At 42.3% G+C, this 16903-nt stretch overlaps 1 protein-coding gene across 1 annotated transcript in view; it reads right to left on the bottom strand.

Moving 5' to 3' along the window:
- BRDT (bromodomain testis associated) overlaps positions 1–16903 on the bottom strand; it is a 51709-nt gene that overhangs the window by 12573 nt on the left and 22233 nt on the right. Inside the window, 4 exon segments of the mRNA XM_025201920.1 lie at positions 4530–4624; positions 4626–4702; positions 7003–7064; positions 14626–14766. Coding sequence (XP_025057705.1) covers positions 4530–4624; positions 4626–4702; positions 7003–7064; positions 14626–14766 — 375 coding nt within the window.

The raw sequence follows: 16903 nt of genomic DNA, 5'->3' as shown, positions 1-16903 counted from the left end.
AAGACATTACACATAAACTGGTTTAAGTGATGAGAAACTGGTTTAAACCCATAACAGAACAGACATTCAGTGCACAAACTGGTTTGGAAGTGGCTGAAACCGGTTTGAGATAAGCCTGGTCGAATGTAGTGTCAGGCTTAACTATTTTGGGTCAAACCAGTTTATGCAATGCCTGTTCCAGACCCCATCCTGCTTTAAGTTAAACCAGAGTCCTCCAGCATCCCAGATGCTTTGCAGCACTGGGTGGCAACCTCAGCTCCAGAGACCTGGGCTGGCCCCTCCCTTCTGCTCCCTGTCTGGAGCTCCCAGAAACTTGCAGACAGAGGCAGAAAAGGATCTTGGAGTTGCTATTGATTCCAAGATGAACATGGGCTGCCAATGTGAGGACACGGTCAGGAAGGCTAACCGCACCTTGTCATGCATCCACAGATGCATCATGAGCAGGTCCAAGGAGGTGATCCTCCCCCTCTATGCAACATTGGTTAGGCTGCAGTTGGAATACTACGTCCAGTTCTGGGCTCCACACTTCAGGAGGGATGTGGACAGCACAGAGAGTCCAAAGGAGGGCCACTCACATGATCAGGGGGTAGCAGGGCAGGCCGTATGAGGACAGGCTACAGGACCTGAACCTGTTCAGCCTCTACAAGGGAAGACTGAGAGGGGATCTGGTGGCCATCTATAAACTTGCCAAGGGGGACCAGCAGGCAGGGAGAGTCCCTGTTCCCCTGAGTATTACCGGGAATAACGGCCATAAGTTGACAGAGAGTAGATTCAGGCTAGACATCAGGAAGCACTACTTCAGTCAGGGCGGCTAGGATCTGGAACCAACTTCCAAGGGAAGTGGTGCCCACTCCTACCCTGGGGGTCTTCAAAAGGAGGCTGGATAATCACCTAGCTGAGGTTGTTTGACCCCAGCATTCTTTCCTGCCCATGGCAGGGGGGCAGACTTGATGATCTGCTCAGGTCTCTTCTGACCCTACCAGCTACAAAACTATGAAGCAGGGTCTGCCTGGCTCCACCCCCCAACTGCTCAAGCATGGCTCTCTCCCTCTTCTCTCCCACAACATGGACTGTAGCCAGCATGTGGTATGCTAGCTATTGCTGAGGAGGTGTATGTGCAAGACAGACAGGACAAAGGCAGACAGGACAGTATCCACTTAGTGCTTTTTGGAGCTAATCAATAGGTAGCTGATAATGTCCCACTGTTCCTTCCTTGGAAAAGCCTGTTTAAGAAGAGCTTGAATTAAGAGAGGCTATTATTTTGCTCCCTAATCAGAGCACCCTGTTGGGGCCTGGCCACTCCCACCCCCCTCAGCTCAGCACTATGGAAGGGGGGAGGGCTGCTGTAGCGCCCCCCCCCACCAGATTTTAGCCTGAGCCAATGCAAGCATGTGCCTGTATTTCCTCAGTCCAAAGGGGATGTCTGTCTGTGTGGTTACAAACTGGTTCAGCCTAGCCAGGTTAGACTAACCTGCAAAGACTGAATCACTTCAGGCTCAGGCTTAGGCTTTTTGAATGTCTGTCCCGAGCCACAGTGTCTGGGCTAGCTCATCCATAGGTCTCCAGTCTAAGCCCTAGAACTGCAAACTAGTATGAAAAGATTTTAAATACTGGTACAGCAATTTTTGTTCTTCTGTGAAAGTGTGCCTTATTACTTCCTGGAAGGCAATGGATTTTCTAACAGTAGACTTAATTTTCTAGATGATGATTTGGGTGCAGCTTTTAATTTCAAAGGGCAACTTATCCCATCAGCTGCATAGGACTGCTTATGAGCTCTGTCTGACTTAAGGGCACTACTTCACTGTAGAAAAAGCTGCAGCAAAACAACTAAAGCTCCTTTTTCTTAATTCAGCAACCCACAATTAATAAATCAGATTGAAAGCCATCCAGATAGGAGTCATCTGGGTTTTATTGTGTATAATGCTGCAAAACGTTATGACATTGGTAGATGTTTCTGTCTCCATTAGTTTGGGCCCAGAAAAAGTTTCATTCTGTGATGGCACTTTCCCCTGCTTCCAAGAAGGGGCTAATCCATCCTTAGCAGGGGCAACTGATTTCCAGCTCATCAAAATATATTTCAAAACTACTAAAGTCTGTTGCATCCTTAAGTAGAGAAAGAGTTCTAGGGACAGAATATTCCCAAACTACTCCCAAGACAGTCCTTCAGTCCTACTCTGAAAGTTACCTTCTGGTTATGGGCTATATAAGACCTCTTTCCTGGGAAAACTTTGCCCTTTGCAGGCAATGTTGTAGAATTCCTTACTTCAGGATGCCTTATTGGAAGTCCTAAGAGAATGAAATTCTACAGGTAGACATACTCTTTTCTTATTGCATGAGAAAAATATCAGAGATGTAGAAATCACTTAATTAGACACTTCAGAAAAATGGAGCATCTGTTTATTTTGGCAGTTACTTGCCAGAAATACAGCTATTGCTATGTGGAGACATTCCAGGGAGCTTCAGAGAAGTTTTGAAGTTAAGCCAAGTTTTGTTATGTAACAGGCAATCAGTAAGCTGAATCTGAATCTAGGTTCCTTTAAAAACTTTCTGAAGCATTAGGTTATTTGTTCCTGCTGCAAAAGTTCCAGTTAAAAATTAAGCCTTTAAAATGTTCATTGACTGTATGTTTTCTTCCTATTGGATACAGCCAGAAGAACAGGACATCTTTTACCTAGCTTTATGAAAAATCAGCAAGGGAAAAAAAAAAAAAAAAAAAAAAAAAAAATTAAAGGAACAAAGTATACCTGGAAAGAAAGAGCACCCTCTCTCAAAAAATGTGCGTGCAGCATTTCCATATTAGCTTGGAAACAAACGTATCTGAATATCACTGGTCAAACAAAAGTACACATACATATGTATTTAAAGTCTGTGCCTTTGATCTCCGTTATATTTCTATGATGACAATGCATACTTTGTTCTTGATTTATGGATTTAGATTCAACTGTTCCTTCAGAGATCTTGTTTTGAAGAGCATTTGATTTTTCTGGATGAAGTGGCGATGCTTTTTCTGTTTCTACTTTGACATCATCCCCTGGAATATTCTGGGAAGAATTAGATGCCTAGGAGAAAAGGCAAGGCACTTTTCAAAGTATATACTCAAGCTACTGAATGGGAGATTTATGTAGCTGTTCTACTGCAAGGAAGATTTAGGTTTCATTCCTATCATTTAGTGCCATGTTAAAAAAGAAGCGAAGTGAGGGGACAAGAGGAAGCTTATGGTTCAGATCCCATTTTGTTCACAACACTTAAATTGTGCCACATGGTAGAATTTGGTTCTTAGATCGGCTGAGCTTGTGCTAAGTGTTATTGCTGACTTTCAAAGGCAACTGTCCTACTTCATCATGGGGACAGTACCTTAATTAATGTATGCTCTTGTAGAACGTATCAAGAAGAAAAAAAAAAAAGTAATTTAAAAATAGTGGTGCAAGCTTAGGGAGCCAGAAGTCTTGCAATATTGGATCTACTTGTTTGGATGGTTAGTGTTAATTACCAGAAGCTACCCCAAACTGTCTGTAGATAGTTTTGTATAAAAATAATGAATATTCACCTGTGGAACAATGCAAATAGGTTGGAGGACAAGAGACTGGTGAGGTTTTAGATTATTCTGAGGAACTGGCTGGAATGGAGCAGGGTGCAAGGGAGATATAGCTTTGATTATACCCAAGGAAAAGTAAGTTAGACGTATAAATTTTTCCTACTATACAACATCTCAATACTTAGTCAACTAATTTTGAGGCATGTTACATATTTAAAAACTGCAGCTAAACCAAGTATGTAGATAGGCATTCCAGCTGGGTACTTTGAAACAGTTATGTATTTTTAATTACCTTCTCAGTTGAATAATTAGCAACCCATTCAGATTTTATATCAGAACTCAGAAAGACCCAATAAGACGGAGGGTTTTTGAATCCGAAAGCTTGCTTAATAACTATTCTCCAACTATTTGGGTTGGTCTAATAAAAGATATCAAATTCACCCAAGGAACTGTGTCTGCCAATAAGACTATGGCATTTTTGAAAATAGTTAACATTTGCTAATTACCCTTACAACGAACTGTATGTTTAGTATTCTAACCCCGTCCCAGGCATTTCAACATGGGTCCACTTCTACTATTAAAAGTAGTAGTAGTAGTAGTAGTATTTAAAATGATTCAGTGGTGGCTAGAGCAGATGACTGATTTTTATGCATTTTAGAGGTGTAGTTATAAATGGGTTACATTATTCTACTGGGGTTATCCCTCTTCCTCGTTTTGTTGTACATAATTAGCAGAGCACCTCTTACTAGAGGCTCCAATACTTGAAATGACATCTGCCATCATGTCAAGCAACCAGACATTTTTTGCAATCCACCACAAAGTTAAATGTCAGCCCTAAATAAAAGTCAACTGTTGTAGGATTAGAGTTTAATATTCCCCCCTGCACCTACATGAAGACAAACATGGACAAGCAAACATCACTTTTCTTTCCTGTACATAATTTATACAAAAACAACAAAACCAAAAAGATTATTTTGTTTTCTATCAATTTTACCTGAAGGAGACTGGGTTTGTTCTAGTGGTTTAAATGGACTGTATCGTAGAGGCCAAGGTTGCAGCTGCTGTGGTACTTTGGGAGAAGGCAGTCTCTGAGGATTTTTGGTTTTGTAAGCTACTAGCAAAAGAAAATGGGTTCTGCACTTGAGGAACAGCATTGTGGGACATCCTCTGTAGAGAAAGTGGCACTTGCTATAGGAAGATTTTAATGTTAGTTGGTCATTTCTCTGCCTTAACCCCTCACCAGCTCTTACTTAGATCGAGTCAGGTTCTGCTCTCCACTGCTGCCCTATTTAAAGTGGATGCACTTCTGATATTATGCAAGATGCATTTAAATCATTCTGTGTTATCTCAAGCAGATGACTAATTGCCTTTCTAGCCCTTCTGCAAATGTAAATATAAATAGGCATATCATTCCATTTAAAACAACGGTACCAGATTTAAGTTGAAATAACATTAAACAATGTCTGCTGGCTGGTAGGTAAATGTTTTGGTAAAATATACAGAGTGGACATGTCTACACATGCTTTAATGTGTAATATCTTATTTTAATGTGCATTAAAGCATCACTAAAAAAAACAAAAAACAACCCCCCCCCCAAACTGTTCTGGGTGCCTGTACACTAGTGAGGAGGCTACTCTAATGCACTGTAGTTACAGTGCATGGGAGCAGACTTGATAAAAATGAGTCTGCTGCAGTGTGTGGTAATTACTGTGCTGCAGCAGCCTCTTGTCTTTCAGCATCCCCATGCATAAAAATGATGGTGGGAGTGCTTGAACTAAAGCTTGTCAAACAAGCCCCAGCTGCCATTTAAGCATGGAGATACAAGATGCTGCAGCACTTGAGTGGCGCTCGGAGCTGCTCCAATTAAAAAGTGTCCCCCCGCCCCTCTGGAGCATGTGTAAAAAAGTGCCCTGTGCTCTTTAATTAATGCGCATTAAGACAGGCTAATGTGAGGTACTAGGAAAATGCACAATGGAAGTACTAGATTTAATGCATATTAACTAAAGCACGTTAAGGCACATATAGAAACGCCCAGTATATCAAACATCCTATTTCAGTCATGACAGCAGGTTGTGGACAACAACTCAAATCTAGTACAAAGTCCAACTTAGTGGTCTAGCAGCATCTTTCTGTAGTTTTGTATTTGTTTTCTAAAGGAGCAGAAGAGAACACCACCTAAGCAAAAGCTGTTTCCAGTGTCTTAAGCATGCCCGTATTCTTTTCAGGGTCAAAGCCTCCGAATGAAAGATTTGCTCCAAAATACCTTTCGCTTCCTCCCACCCCAAAGATGGATAAACAAGCTCCTGAATAAAAAAAAAAGTGGCAAAGTAAGTTTCTGTAGCTGGAAACATAGATGGAGGCAGGTACTCTGCTTTAACAATGAAAAGGATATTTTGGGGTTATCAAGGTTTTTCTTTTAGAAAAGCCACTCAAGCTTTTCTAAAAGTAAAAAAACCCAAAAAAACCAAACACCCAACCAAAATGGAATCTGCCTCAGACACGTACACGTGATTACACATGTTGCACAATAAACTGTGCAGAGCACTGCTAATTAGCATCTCTGGGGCAAAAATTTGTTACTGGGATTTTCTGGTAGCAAAAAAAATCCCTGCCTGCTGGCTAATCCCACACTGAGGCACCCTGTGCCCCAGCCAGCCCCCATTGCAGCACATGGAGCAGCAGGACAATGCATCCCACTGCAAACCTCATGAGCAGGGGTATGCACCACAGCACAAAGTAGTAGCATAAATTTGTGCCACTGCAAAGGCATGCCCCTGCTCATGTGAATGCAGTCAAAAGCTTTTCTGTTAACTTACTCTGACATACTAGATCTCCCCATCAGTGGGGGTCTTTTGGGAGTAGAGAGGACAAGCATAGGAAGTGGGAACCGTAACAGGTGGTTACACTGGCACATGAAATTAATATGCATGGGGGAAAAAGGGGGAGAGAGTCAGGACAAGTCTCACATTATACTGTTCCCACTTTAGTTCTGCTCACTGCTTGCATGGCATTCAGCATTCCAGATAGTTAGTTTAACTGTCACTGTATCTGAACTAATTTGCTTAAAAAGACTTTTTGTAATAAGCTTATGGCTAAGATAGAATGTGATTATACCTCCCATGGTTTATTAATTATTACCTCCCGGTGAACAAGCAACAAGTCATCGTTTATTTAAAATTTAAACTTAAAAAGCATCTGTTCAAAAGAAGAAAAGTCCTATCATTGCTCCCATTCCAGCAGCTGGCACAGATCTACCTAGACTTCACACTGCTATGGTAAACACACATACCACTCTTTACTGCAAGTGAGGTCAGCCAAAGAAGCCACCGATATGAAAATCTCACTCAGCCTTCTACCCCAACCATTGACATCATACAGTAGTAGGTAGCAAGTGAGTGGCAAAGCATTTAAAGCTGGAGTGAATGTAATATTGAATCTAACAGAAAAAAAAAAAAATGCAGGTTTACCTTCATTTGCTTGTTAGAAGTTAAGCCATTTTGACTTGAGCTGTTCTGCTTTGAGCATATTTCTGTAATTATAAACAGTGAAATAGGAAATGCAGCTATTTCCACAGATTACATTATTCACACATGCTAAATGTCTGGGTTTAGATAGGACCTGGAAAGCCAAACCCTATTTCTCCAGGCACTCAAGAAACAGAAGAGGCATCTCCCTATCCTGAAGAGCTTAGCTTTATGCACTGTGAGATGTCCTTCATAATGGAGTTTGCTCCTGTGCTCAGTTACACACACACACACACGGGTTTTTGCAGGAACAGGACTTTTGTGGTAGTTAATTTTGGCTCCTGCATTGTAGAAAAGGACACACACACACACACACACACACACACAAAAAGGGCAAGAGTCTGAGTGAGATAAGGTTATGGTATTCTGAGATGCTTTCTATGCTCCTTGGATTATGCTGGGGACTGTAGGCACTGGTAAAGCATCTGGGTGACTAGTTTATCAGGGCCAACCTTTGGACTGCAACACTACCCAGACTCTTAGCAGGACGCATATAGCACTCTCTCCCCAACCAGTGCTTCAGCCCCACACACTTCAGAAAACAATTTTCCAGCAGTCTATTCCTGCTCTAGAGAATCTACCCAACTGCCTCCCTGCCCTGAGAATATAGCTTTTAGTGCACCTTCATTTCATTGGCTCTGGTGGAAAAGGACTAGTTAGAACACCTCCATGACAGTGCTCTTCAGCACTTTTGCTCCTTAACCCCAAGACCACTCAATTCAGTGACCAATTTGACAACAGGCAACTGAACAGCTTTTGCTTCTTTAAAACAAAAGAAACAGAACCACTCCAAATAATCTTGTTATTGATCAACATTTTTGCTGGAGGAAACATAAGGTCACAAAATTTCAAGCTAAAAAGGATGTTTGGCGACACTTGCATTTGGGGTTTCTTTAAGCCAATGCAGCTTCCATAACTCATTCTTGTTCAGAAGATTCCAGGCTCCAGTCATTCATTAATAAAGAAATATTTTCCTAAAGTAAAATAAACTGTGAGGAATGAAACAAATCCATGTTATCAAGTAAGAAGTGAATAAGCTTTGACTGAAGCAGCAAGACTCCTTTAGAATTTCAATTGATGCAGTATTTGCAACCTAGATTACACAGCAATTAAAGTACACGGATGAACAAATATCTTCAAAACTTTGCAAAAAAAATTTTTAGCACAAAAAACCTCAGGGGTCATAACTTTATGTTCAAAACTATCAAATACAGCGTTGGTTTAGTTTTCCAAATTCTGGACCTTCAGGTTCCACCACCAAGATCCTGCTTATATCTAATGATGTGGTTGTCATATTGAATGTAATAGTTTGAATGTTTGGAATAGTTGCCCATTAGCCAGTTTAGGAAGAAGACAAGATTCATCTTCTTATCTAGGCCATTGTTTTGGCCTACGTGCAGAAGGTCCTGACTTTGCTCAGTCTTAACTCTTGAATTTTATCTTTAGAGGCCTTTAACAAGGTTAACATAAAAACGATCCTTAAGCAAACATCCCAGGTTCCGAGAAATCAAACCCTAGGAGCCTTTGAAAATATTGGAAAGAAAGGAAATTCCCCTAAGTAATTAAATTATCAACAAAAGAAACTGAACCCAGCAGAAATCTGTTGAGTAGGATCTGAGCCCAAATTTGGGAGTAGTGACAGGTTTGGGTAGGAGGGGCCCAAGACAGCAACTCGCGCAATAAAAACTGTAACCTACTGTCCCAATTTGGAGGTAACCTCACTTGCAGAACAACAAAGGAAGTATCGCAAGTGTAGGCCGGATCAGACTGATCACCTGAACCACCCTCTCCGTGAACACTAATCTCTTAGTTCACGCTGAAACCGCAGAGCGCCCGAAAGGGACTGAAGGAAGGGGACTTAGTCCTATCAGTATTGAGGCCAGCTCATTGAACCGTACTGCTGAGGCAAGCCCATTAAATTGTACTACTGAGGAATGAAACCATATTTAGGTGTTTGGCTTCTCGGAATTCTAGGATTGTAAGTATATTATGAAAATAATAGTATTGATTCAAATTTAACTTTTAGTTGCAATTGTAATTGTTTTAAGGAAGTGCATTTGGAGCATTGTTTCTGATACATGTAGTTATTGTGTTCTTAATGTTTGTGGTATTTCTTAAAGCTAAGCAGTGTTATATGCGTAGCAAAGAATTTAAAAATAAAATTGTGTTGTATGAATTAAGAGTGTAATCATTGTGAAATTGTGCAAATGGCTAAAAATTTCCCCAGCCAGTGTATCATACAAATCAGTAAGTTGTGTGGGATTTTCTCTATTCCATAACCCACTAGAGACAGTGGTAAATACCCACCACCTAAGAAGGTACAAGAAAGCTATAAGGGTTTTTGTAGGTGATCCATTAGACCAACTGCATAATTGGGATATTTAGATAAGTTTCAGGCAAAATACAACAACATTAAACAGACCTCAGAGAGGGTAAAGTCACTGAAAAGTATAAGCATTTTGCTTGAAAGCATTGGTTCAGAACATTTCTTCCAATATCCTCAAGCCAAAACATGGGATAAGTTTCACCTTTGTACCCCAACATACAGTCTTCAAAAACATTATGCCAGTTCTCCCTATGAGTTACGTGCTGTACATGCAACTAATCTCTTTAATGCCATTTAAATTCCATATTAGAGAGGGTTTAAGGCTTTGTAAAAGAGTGCAGCATTCCAGTATTTTCCTAATGGGGGGAGAAGCAGCAAGATAGACAGAAGGACATCAGTTCAATATTCAGCAGTGACCAAAAAAGTTATAAAGAGTCATTAAGAAAAGAACTGATGACCTCATCATGCCACTATATAAAATCCATATTATGCACATTTTGACTCCTGTATGCAGCTCTGGTCTCCACATCCTCAAGTAAAATGAAGTGGAATTAGAAAAGCTATATAGACAGTCGAGGATTATCAGGCATATAGAAGAGATGCTGTACCAGGAGAGGCTAAAAGACTCAGCCTTCTCTTCTAAAACTTAGAGTCAAAGAGTAGGAAAAGAAAAAAAACCAAAAAACAAAAACACAAAAAACAAAACACATGCTAGGGATTAGGGCTGTGCAAAATTTTGGCAGCTGTTTTATTTTGGAGGCGTTTCAACCAGTTTTGGTGCCCGAAACACCAAATCTAAAACCAAACAAAACTATCTGAAATGTTTTGGAATGTTTTGGAGGTGGACTTGCGGGGAAACAAACTCCGTCCAGATCACTGGATGGAGGTGCTGGTGAACAGACCCAGGGAGGCAGAGGGACGTGGAAGGTGGGAATCCACTTTCCCATGCCAGCACTCCATTCACCAACCAGTCTTCTCCACCACAGGAACTGCCAAGGGCATGGCTTCCACATTGGGGTCCAGAGGCACCAGACCCGACACTGGGCAGATAGGTAGCCACTGAGGTCTTGGTGCTATTTCGCCAAGGACACGGAACCACTGCTCTTTGACCCCTTGGCCTACTGGGCAAGCCACAGCCAGATGTAGCAGGATCTGGTCACAGTTGCCTGGGAACACTCATCCTGTCCACCAACCAGTGTTCTGAGCAAGAGGGTGTTCAGCATTGTTGGGCATGTTGTGACACCACACCATACCTCCTTGGATCCTGGTTCGGTGGAGCAGCTGGTATTCTGAGGTGAACCTCCCACTGCTGGGGTTCCCCAAGCTCCACATGGAGACGGAATGAGTGCCACCCTCCTCACTCTACCTGCACCCATTCCCATTTTTTTTTTTTAAACCATTTAAATGCCTCTCTCTCTCTCTGAGCTGGAGGCAGCACTCACTGTATCACCAGCCAGCAGGGGAAGAACATCTCCCTGCTGAGCTCCTGTGCCAGGACAAACTTGGAAGTGTGGGCTGGGGCTATGGAAAAGGAGGCCCAGGTCCTCAGCATGACATAAAACGGCACCCTGTCAGGTTGGGAGGCCTGATGGGACTGCCAGTGGCGTGGGAGCCCCCAAGAAATGCCAGAACCCCCAAACTTCCCTGGTAAAAGGCAGGTAGGAGGCACCTTGTAACCTCCAGCCATCACACACAAGTGCTGTCCTGGCTAGGGAAAGCCCAGACCTGTAAGATCTTCGAGAGGCCTGAGGCTTGCTGGTTGCAGTGGAGCCATGAGGCTCTAGGTGAGCATAGCTGCCTGGGATGCCACCTACGAGGCATGGGCCACAGCATTAGGGGAGGTATGAGCTGTGGAATGGCTGTCACCCCAAGACATCAGGGGCCTAAATGGGTAGGCTCCCACCTGGAAAAAATCCAAATCACTTTTCCATCAAGGCATGGCAGGAAGAAGAGGCGCAGGTGGTTGGCTGGCTGGCCCAGAAACAGGAGGGTAGGCCGAGATCTCACCCACACTGAGAAGGCCCCCTGCTGTTCCTGCATGGAATGAATAGTGAAGAAGCCACAGGCTGGCAAGCCAGTAAGTGAAAACATAAATTGAGATGCCAGGGGGTGAGGGATTGAGCAGGTAAAAGTGGAGAGGTACCTGGGGAGTTGGATGCAAGGCAGGTTATAGTGCATCATAAATCCAGTGTTTATACCAAGTCCATGAGTTTCTGTATCTAGGAGGTTGATAAAATGCAGTTCACAGGCTCGTCTGTGAAAAGTTGTTTGTAAATTCCTTTTGAGGATCAGGCCTGAGAGATTGGAGACAGAGTGGCTTTCTTGTGAGAAATGTGCCCCCACAAGTAGTTGGGTATTCTTGTCTATAATAGATTGGATTAGTATGTTGGCAGGTTTTGCATTTCTTGTCATGGCACGATCTGGATCCATTTGGTATGTTTTGGGCTGTAGGAAGTTTGCTTTTGGTGACGAGGTTGGCCAGGTTCAGTGCTTGTTTGAATTTACAAACCACCTTTTACAGATGAGCCTATGAACTGCACTTCATCAACCTTCTAGATACAGAAACTCATGAACTCAATATAGACATTGGATTTATGACATACTAGATGTACCTGGGGAGTCATAACTTGCCTGACCTCTCCACTTTTCACCTGCTAAATCCCCCTTCCCACTCAGTCTGTGTCTCACCCCCAACACTTCAATTTCTATTTTCACTGACTGGCTTTCTTGCCTGCATTGCATGCCAGCCTCTGGCTTCTCCACTATTCATTCCATCCAGGAAAAGCACACACACACCAACTAGATGCTTCCTCAGCCTGACTAAGGGTTTTTAAGCCTGAAAGCTCACTAAGATATATTTCTCCATCTATTCAGTTGGTCTAAAAGATATCAGAGGTACCCTTGACTGGTCTGTGCTGGGGTCAGGACCCAGAGCGGGGTCAAAGGGTCAGGGGCCCACCACGAGGAATGCCCAGAGCAGGAGGCTTGGGATTCTGACTGGCCTGAAGGCGGGGCCAGGGCCTAAGAGGGAACCGAAGGTCCCAGAGAGAAGACGACAGCTGGAGGGGGTGAAGGATTCAGTGTGCGAGGCATGGGCTACAGCATAAACAATGCATGCCCCCATTGGCTGGGGTAGCATGACGACTGCCTGCAGGCAGTGCTAGCAGCCGTGAGCAGGGAGCTCCCACAAGTGGCTGCAGCTGTGTCAGCAGCAGGGGATGGGGTGGCAAGTGCTAACTGGTGGTCAGTGACCACCAGTTCAGATGCCGCCGGTGGTGTTGGTGGCAAGGGACGGGGTGGTAAGTGGTGACTGCCTGTAGACGGTGCTTTTTTCAGGGGATGCACCAATCTCAGGGGGCGCATGTGCACCCACTACACATTGCCAGTGGGCCACAGTGTTAGGGGAGGTATGGAGCTGTGGAATGGACGTCACCCCAAGTCACCAAATAGGCAGCCTCCCACCTGGGAAACGTCCGAATCAGTTTTCCATCATTCATGGCAGGTAATTGGCCCAGAAACAGGTGGGTGGGTGGAGATCTAACCAGCACCAGGAAGGCCCTGTTACATGCTACCATTCTGGCTGATTTCATCCCCTTGTGCCTTAACACGTCATGAATTTTGTTTTGAACAGTTTGAGGTGCAGTTTTTGCACCTATCTCCTTAAAACCTGGCAGGCATCATGGCCTAAGAAGGGGCTACCATCCCTGCAGTTTTCATCCGAATCAGGAAACAAATGATAAAGTTAGTTATAGGCATTTCAGTGATTCTCCATTATAGCCGAATCACCAATACAGCGTCAAAACTCCAAAACAGATTAGGCCAAATTGAAATGGAACAGTGATCTGAAACTCCAAAAAGAATCACTGTCCTGTGAAACAGCCGAATCTGAATCCAAAACCAAAACATAGCTGTTTCACGCTACCCTACTAGGGATCTACGAAATCATGAAATAAAGTGTGGATAACACAAATAGGGAATTGTTATTTTACCAAGTCCCAGGATACAGGAACTGAGGGGCACCCACTGCATTAAAAAGGAGTAACAGGTTTAAACAACCAACCCCCCTTCCCCCCCAAAAAAACTCAAACCAAAGCCACAGGAAGTATTTCTATACTCAACTGTACAGTTAATTTGTGGAACTCATTGCTACAAGAAGTTCCAGAGGCAGATTGTTCCATTCATTTTTGAACATGGCTATACCAATTCATGGAGGACAGCCCCATCGAGAACCATCAAGAATAGCCAGCTGTATATCCTCTGACAACCCTAAGCCAATGATGTGGAGGCCAGGAATGGTAGGACAGGGAATGGATCACTCTAGAAGGAGAGCATATGAACAGGGCACATTTAAAGCACTAAATTACAGCCACTGTAAGAGACAGGATGCTGCGACAAATGGACTTTTGGCCTGACCCAGCATGACACTGCTTATGTTTTAACATTCTTATGGGATGTAGGTTAGACCATGCATTTGTTTCAAACTCTAAAGCATGTTACACAGTTTTACTGAGCTGCTAGAAAAAAAAAAAAAAACCAAACAAAAAAACAAAACAACAACAAAAAAACCACAACAAAAAACAAAAAACACAAAACAACAACATCAAGATTAACACTCATTCATGTGCCTCCTCCAAAGAGGAATTTATACCTCTTGGAAGTCATACTAATTGATAACACTCAAAAAATTATCATAAACTATTTCAAAATTAAAAGTTATAGTTCAAGATACAGGTATACTATTTGTTCTCATTCCTCCATAGCAGCTTACATAGTCTTTCAAATCCCATTACAAATCCTGTATTTCTTGAGTGGTTTATTTTGCTGTTTTGTTATAGACCCACACAAATGGAATTATAGTCAAAAGAAGGAGAGTGCATCTTATATCCAAGAAAGTTGCTTTTAAGAAAAGTTAGATTTAACCCTTTTTAAAAATAAAAACAAAAAAGGCTGTAAACACCACTTTAGATGCTTTGAATTCAGGCATGAAAACATCTAGCAATTAAATGTATTTTCCTTTTTTTTTTTTAAAAAGTAGACTCGAAAAAGAGAGAGAGAGAGAGAGAGAAAGGAAAAAAGTTAAAAGGGAAAAGGCCTAGTATTTCAGTTTTATAGCACTGCCCGAAACAAAAAGCAAGCAGGTTTAGTGGTGGCCACAGTTTCTTGGTAAAAATCTAAAACAAGCCCAGATTCTCACATGATAGGTGAATTGTCTGTATAGCCATGTAGTGAGGTGATCTGACCTGACTCCGAGTCACTGCTATCTGATGAGGAGCTAGAATCACTGCTGCTAGAATCACTGCTGCTGCCAGAGTCAGAGGAGCTGCTGCTCTCGCTTAGTCGGCTTGGGCCACCCATAATGTTTGGCAGAGTGTTGTTTTCAGCTGCAAGAACAGAGGGGAAGTTAGACAGTGTAGCAAAGTCTTATGACTACATAAACCAGAAATAGAAAGCCATACACCTAAAGTTTGTGCTCCATGGGACTGACTAACTTTTCCAGGTTCTGGCCATTGTTTTGGCTCCTTCTAAACATAAAAAAGAAAAGAAAAGACCTCACACTGCAGAGAATAAAGACGGGCAAGTTATAGAGGAAAGGCCTTACTCTTTAGAACAGATACAATTCTAGAATAGCAAACTTCAAGCAAAGATCTATGCCTATACACATGCACCAATGCATTCCAATTAGAATTGAGGATTAAATCAAGTTGACTGGAGTGTTCCAATTAGCATTTTAGTTAAACTCAAACAAGCTTCAGTTAAAGCACCCCCATGCCCATTTTGGAACACAGGATGCTGAATACATGTGATAACATTTTAAAGTGGCTGTCTAATTAAAAAAACACCCTCACCCCACCCTGGGACACGTATATAGACACTTGGGAGTTTTGGCATCTGTAGTGCTAGAATCAGGATTCTTGGGGGGCAGGGGTTGAGATTACCAAGAGCAATTTGGTATTGGTACTAGATTAAATCAACAGTTCACATTTTAGAAGAATAGGAATTGCCATGCCAGCTTTAATAGCACTGGTTTCTGGCTAGAAAAGTAAATCAAGACAAATTAATGCCACCTAGTACTCCGTCTACCCATTTTACACTTGATTGTTTTAGTTTGAGAACTTTGTTTCTTCCCCTCTATGTCAGCAATTTTCAAACTTGCATGGGTCTAGTACATTACCTAAAGATTTGCCTGGAAAGAAGTAGCTATGGAATTAGCTTTAGTTGTTGTTCAAGTTAAATAGCCCTTCCACTGTCTCAAATGCTTTTTTGGAGAGAAGCACTGCTTTTCAAGTGAAATGCAGTGAGGATTCTTCTGTTCCCTGTAAGTTAGAAGTACTTCTAGTAGTAAATATACTCTTTGGTTATTCTTCCTGCTCAAGAGACCGATAGTGTTTTTAAAAAAAAAAAAAAAAATCTGTGCTCCAATGAATGATTTTTTTTTTTTTTTTTTTTTTTAACTGCATCCACCCATTGTATGTAGTCTTTTCTTACAGTATCAAAGATATTTAGATGTGTGTTGAACTCAAGAACCAAGCAAGATCTGCCTGCCAAGCTAATTCTATTTAAACAAGTTCTATTAGCTTGAACAGCAACAACCTCTCTCATCAGAAGTTTCCACTTCAGCAGCTAAAAAGTGCAGCATTTACTACTGTGGCATCTGCTTACACAATACTGATAGTTTTGAGGGCAAATTTTGCATAATGTTCCTTTGTATGCTGTGTTCTTGGTCAGAGTGTCAGATTTGGGAAAAGAAGTCTGCATATTGATATAACAGATGTACCCTTATTGAGAAGGGGAGTCCATTAAGAGCAACCCTAGACCATAGGAAAGTATGGCTGGAAGAGACCTCAAGGTCAACTAGTCGAGCCCCCCGCTCAAGCCAGGATCATCCCTGACTATACCACCCCACTCAAGTGCCTGTTCAACCTGGAAAAAATTTCCAGGAATGGCTAGTCTCTAGGCAGACTATTCCAATGCTTTACCACCCTCATGGTCAGAAAGTTCCTCCTGATCTCCAACCCAAATTTCCTCTGCTGAAACTTGAAGCCATTGGTCTTAGTCCTGTCCCCTACAGCCACAGGCTTTACTCTATAAATCACGCTGTTATAAAATCCCTACTTCCCCCAGTCTTCTTTTCAACAGACTAAATAACCTTAAATCTTTCAGTCTGTCCTCGTAAACCATGCATCCCAGGCCTGTAATCATTTTTTGTTGCTCTGCACAGACTCTTTCCAATTTGTTCATATCCTTCTTAAAGTATAGGGCCCAAAACTGGACACTAGGGGCATTTACACACATGCTCCAGGGAGAGAAGGGGGCTTTAAATTAGAGCAGCTCCAAAAGCTGATCCAATTAAAGCGCCTGGAGCATCTTATGCATCAGTGTTCCCACACTGAAAAATGGTGGCAGGGGTGCTTTAACTAAAGCTCAAATGAAAAGCTCATTTGAGCTTTAGTGTATATTTAGATGTGTATTGAACTCAAAAACCAAGCAAGATCTGCCTGCCAAGCTAATTCCATTTAA

The sequence above is a fragment of the Alligator sinensis genome, unplaced genomic scaffold (genome assembly GCF_000455745.1).
Source record: "Alligator sinensis unplaced genomic scaffold, ASM45574v1 scaffold199_1, whole genome shotgun sequence".
Lineage (NCBI taxonomy): Eukaryota > Metazoa > Chordata > Crocodylia > Alligatoridae > Alligator > Alligator sinensis.
Note: the sequence above shows the minus strand (reverse complement) of the source record. Positions and strands in the feature narration are given on the sequence as shown.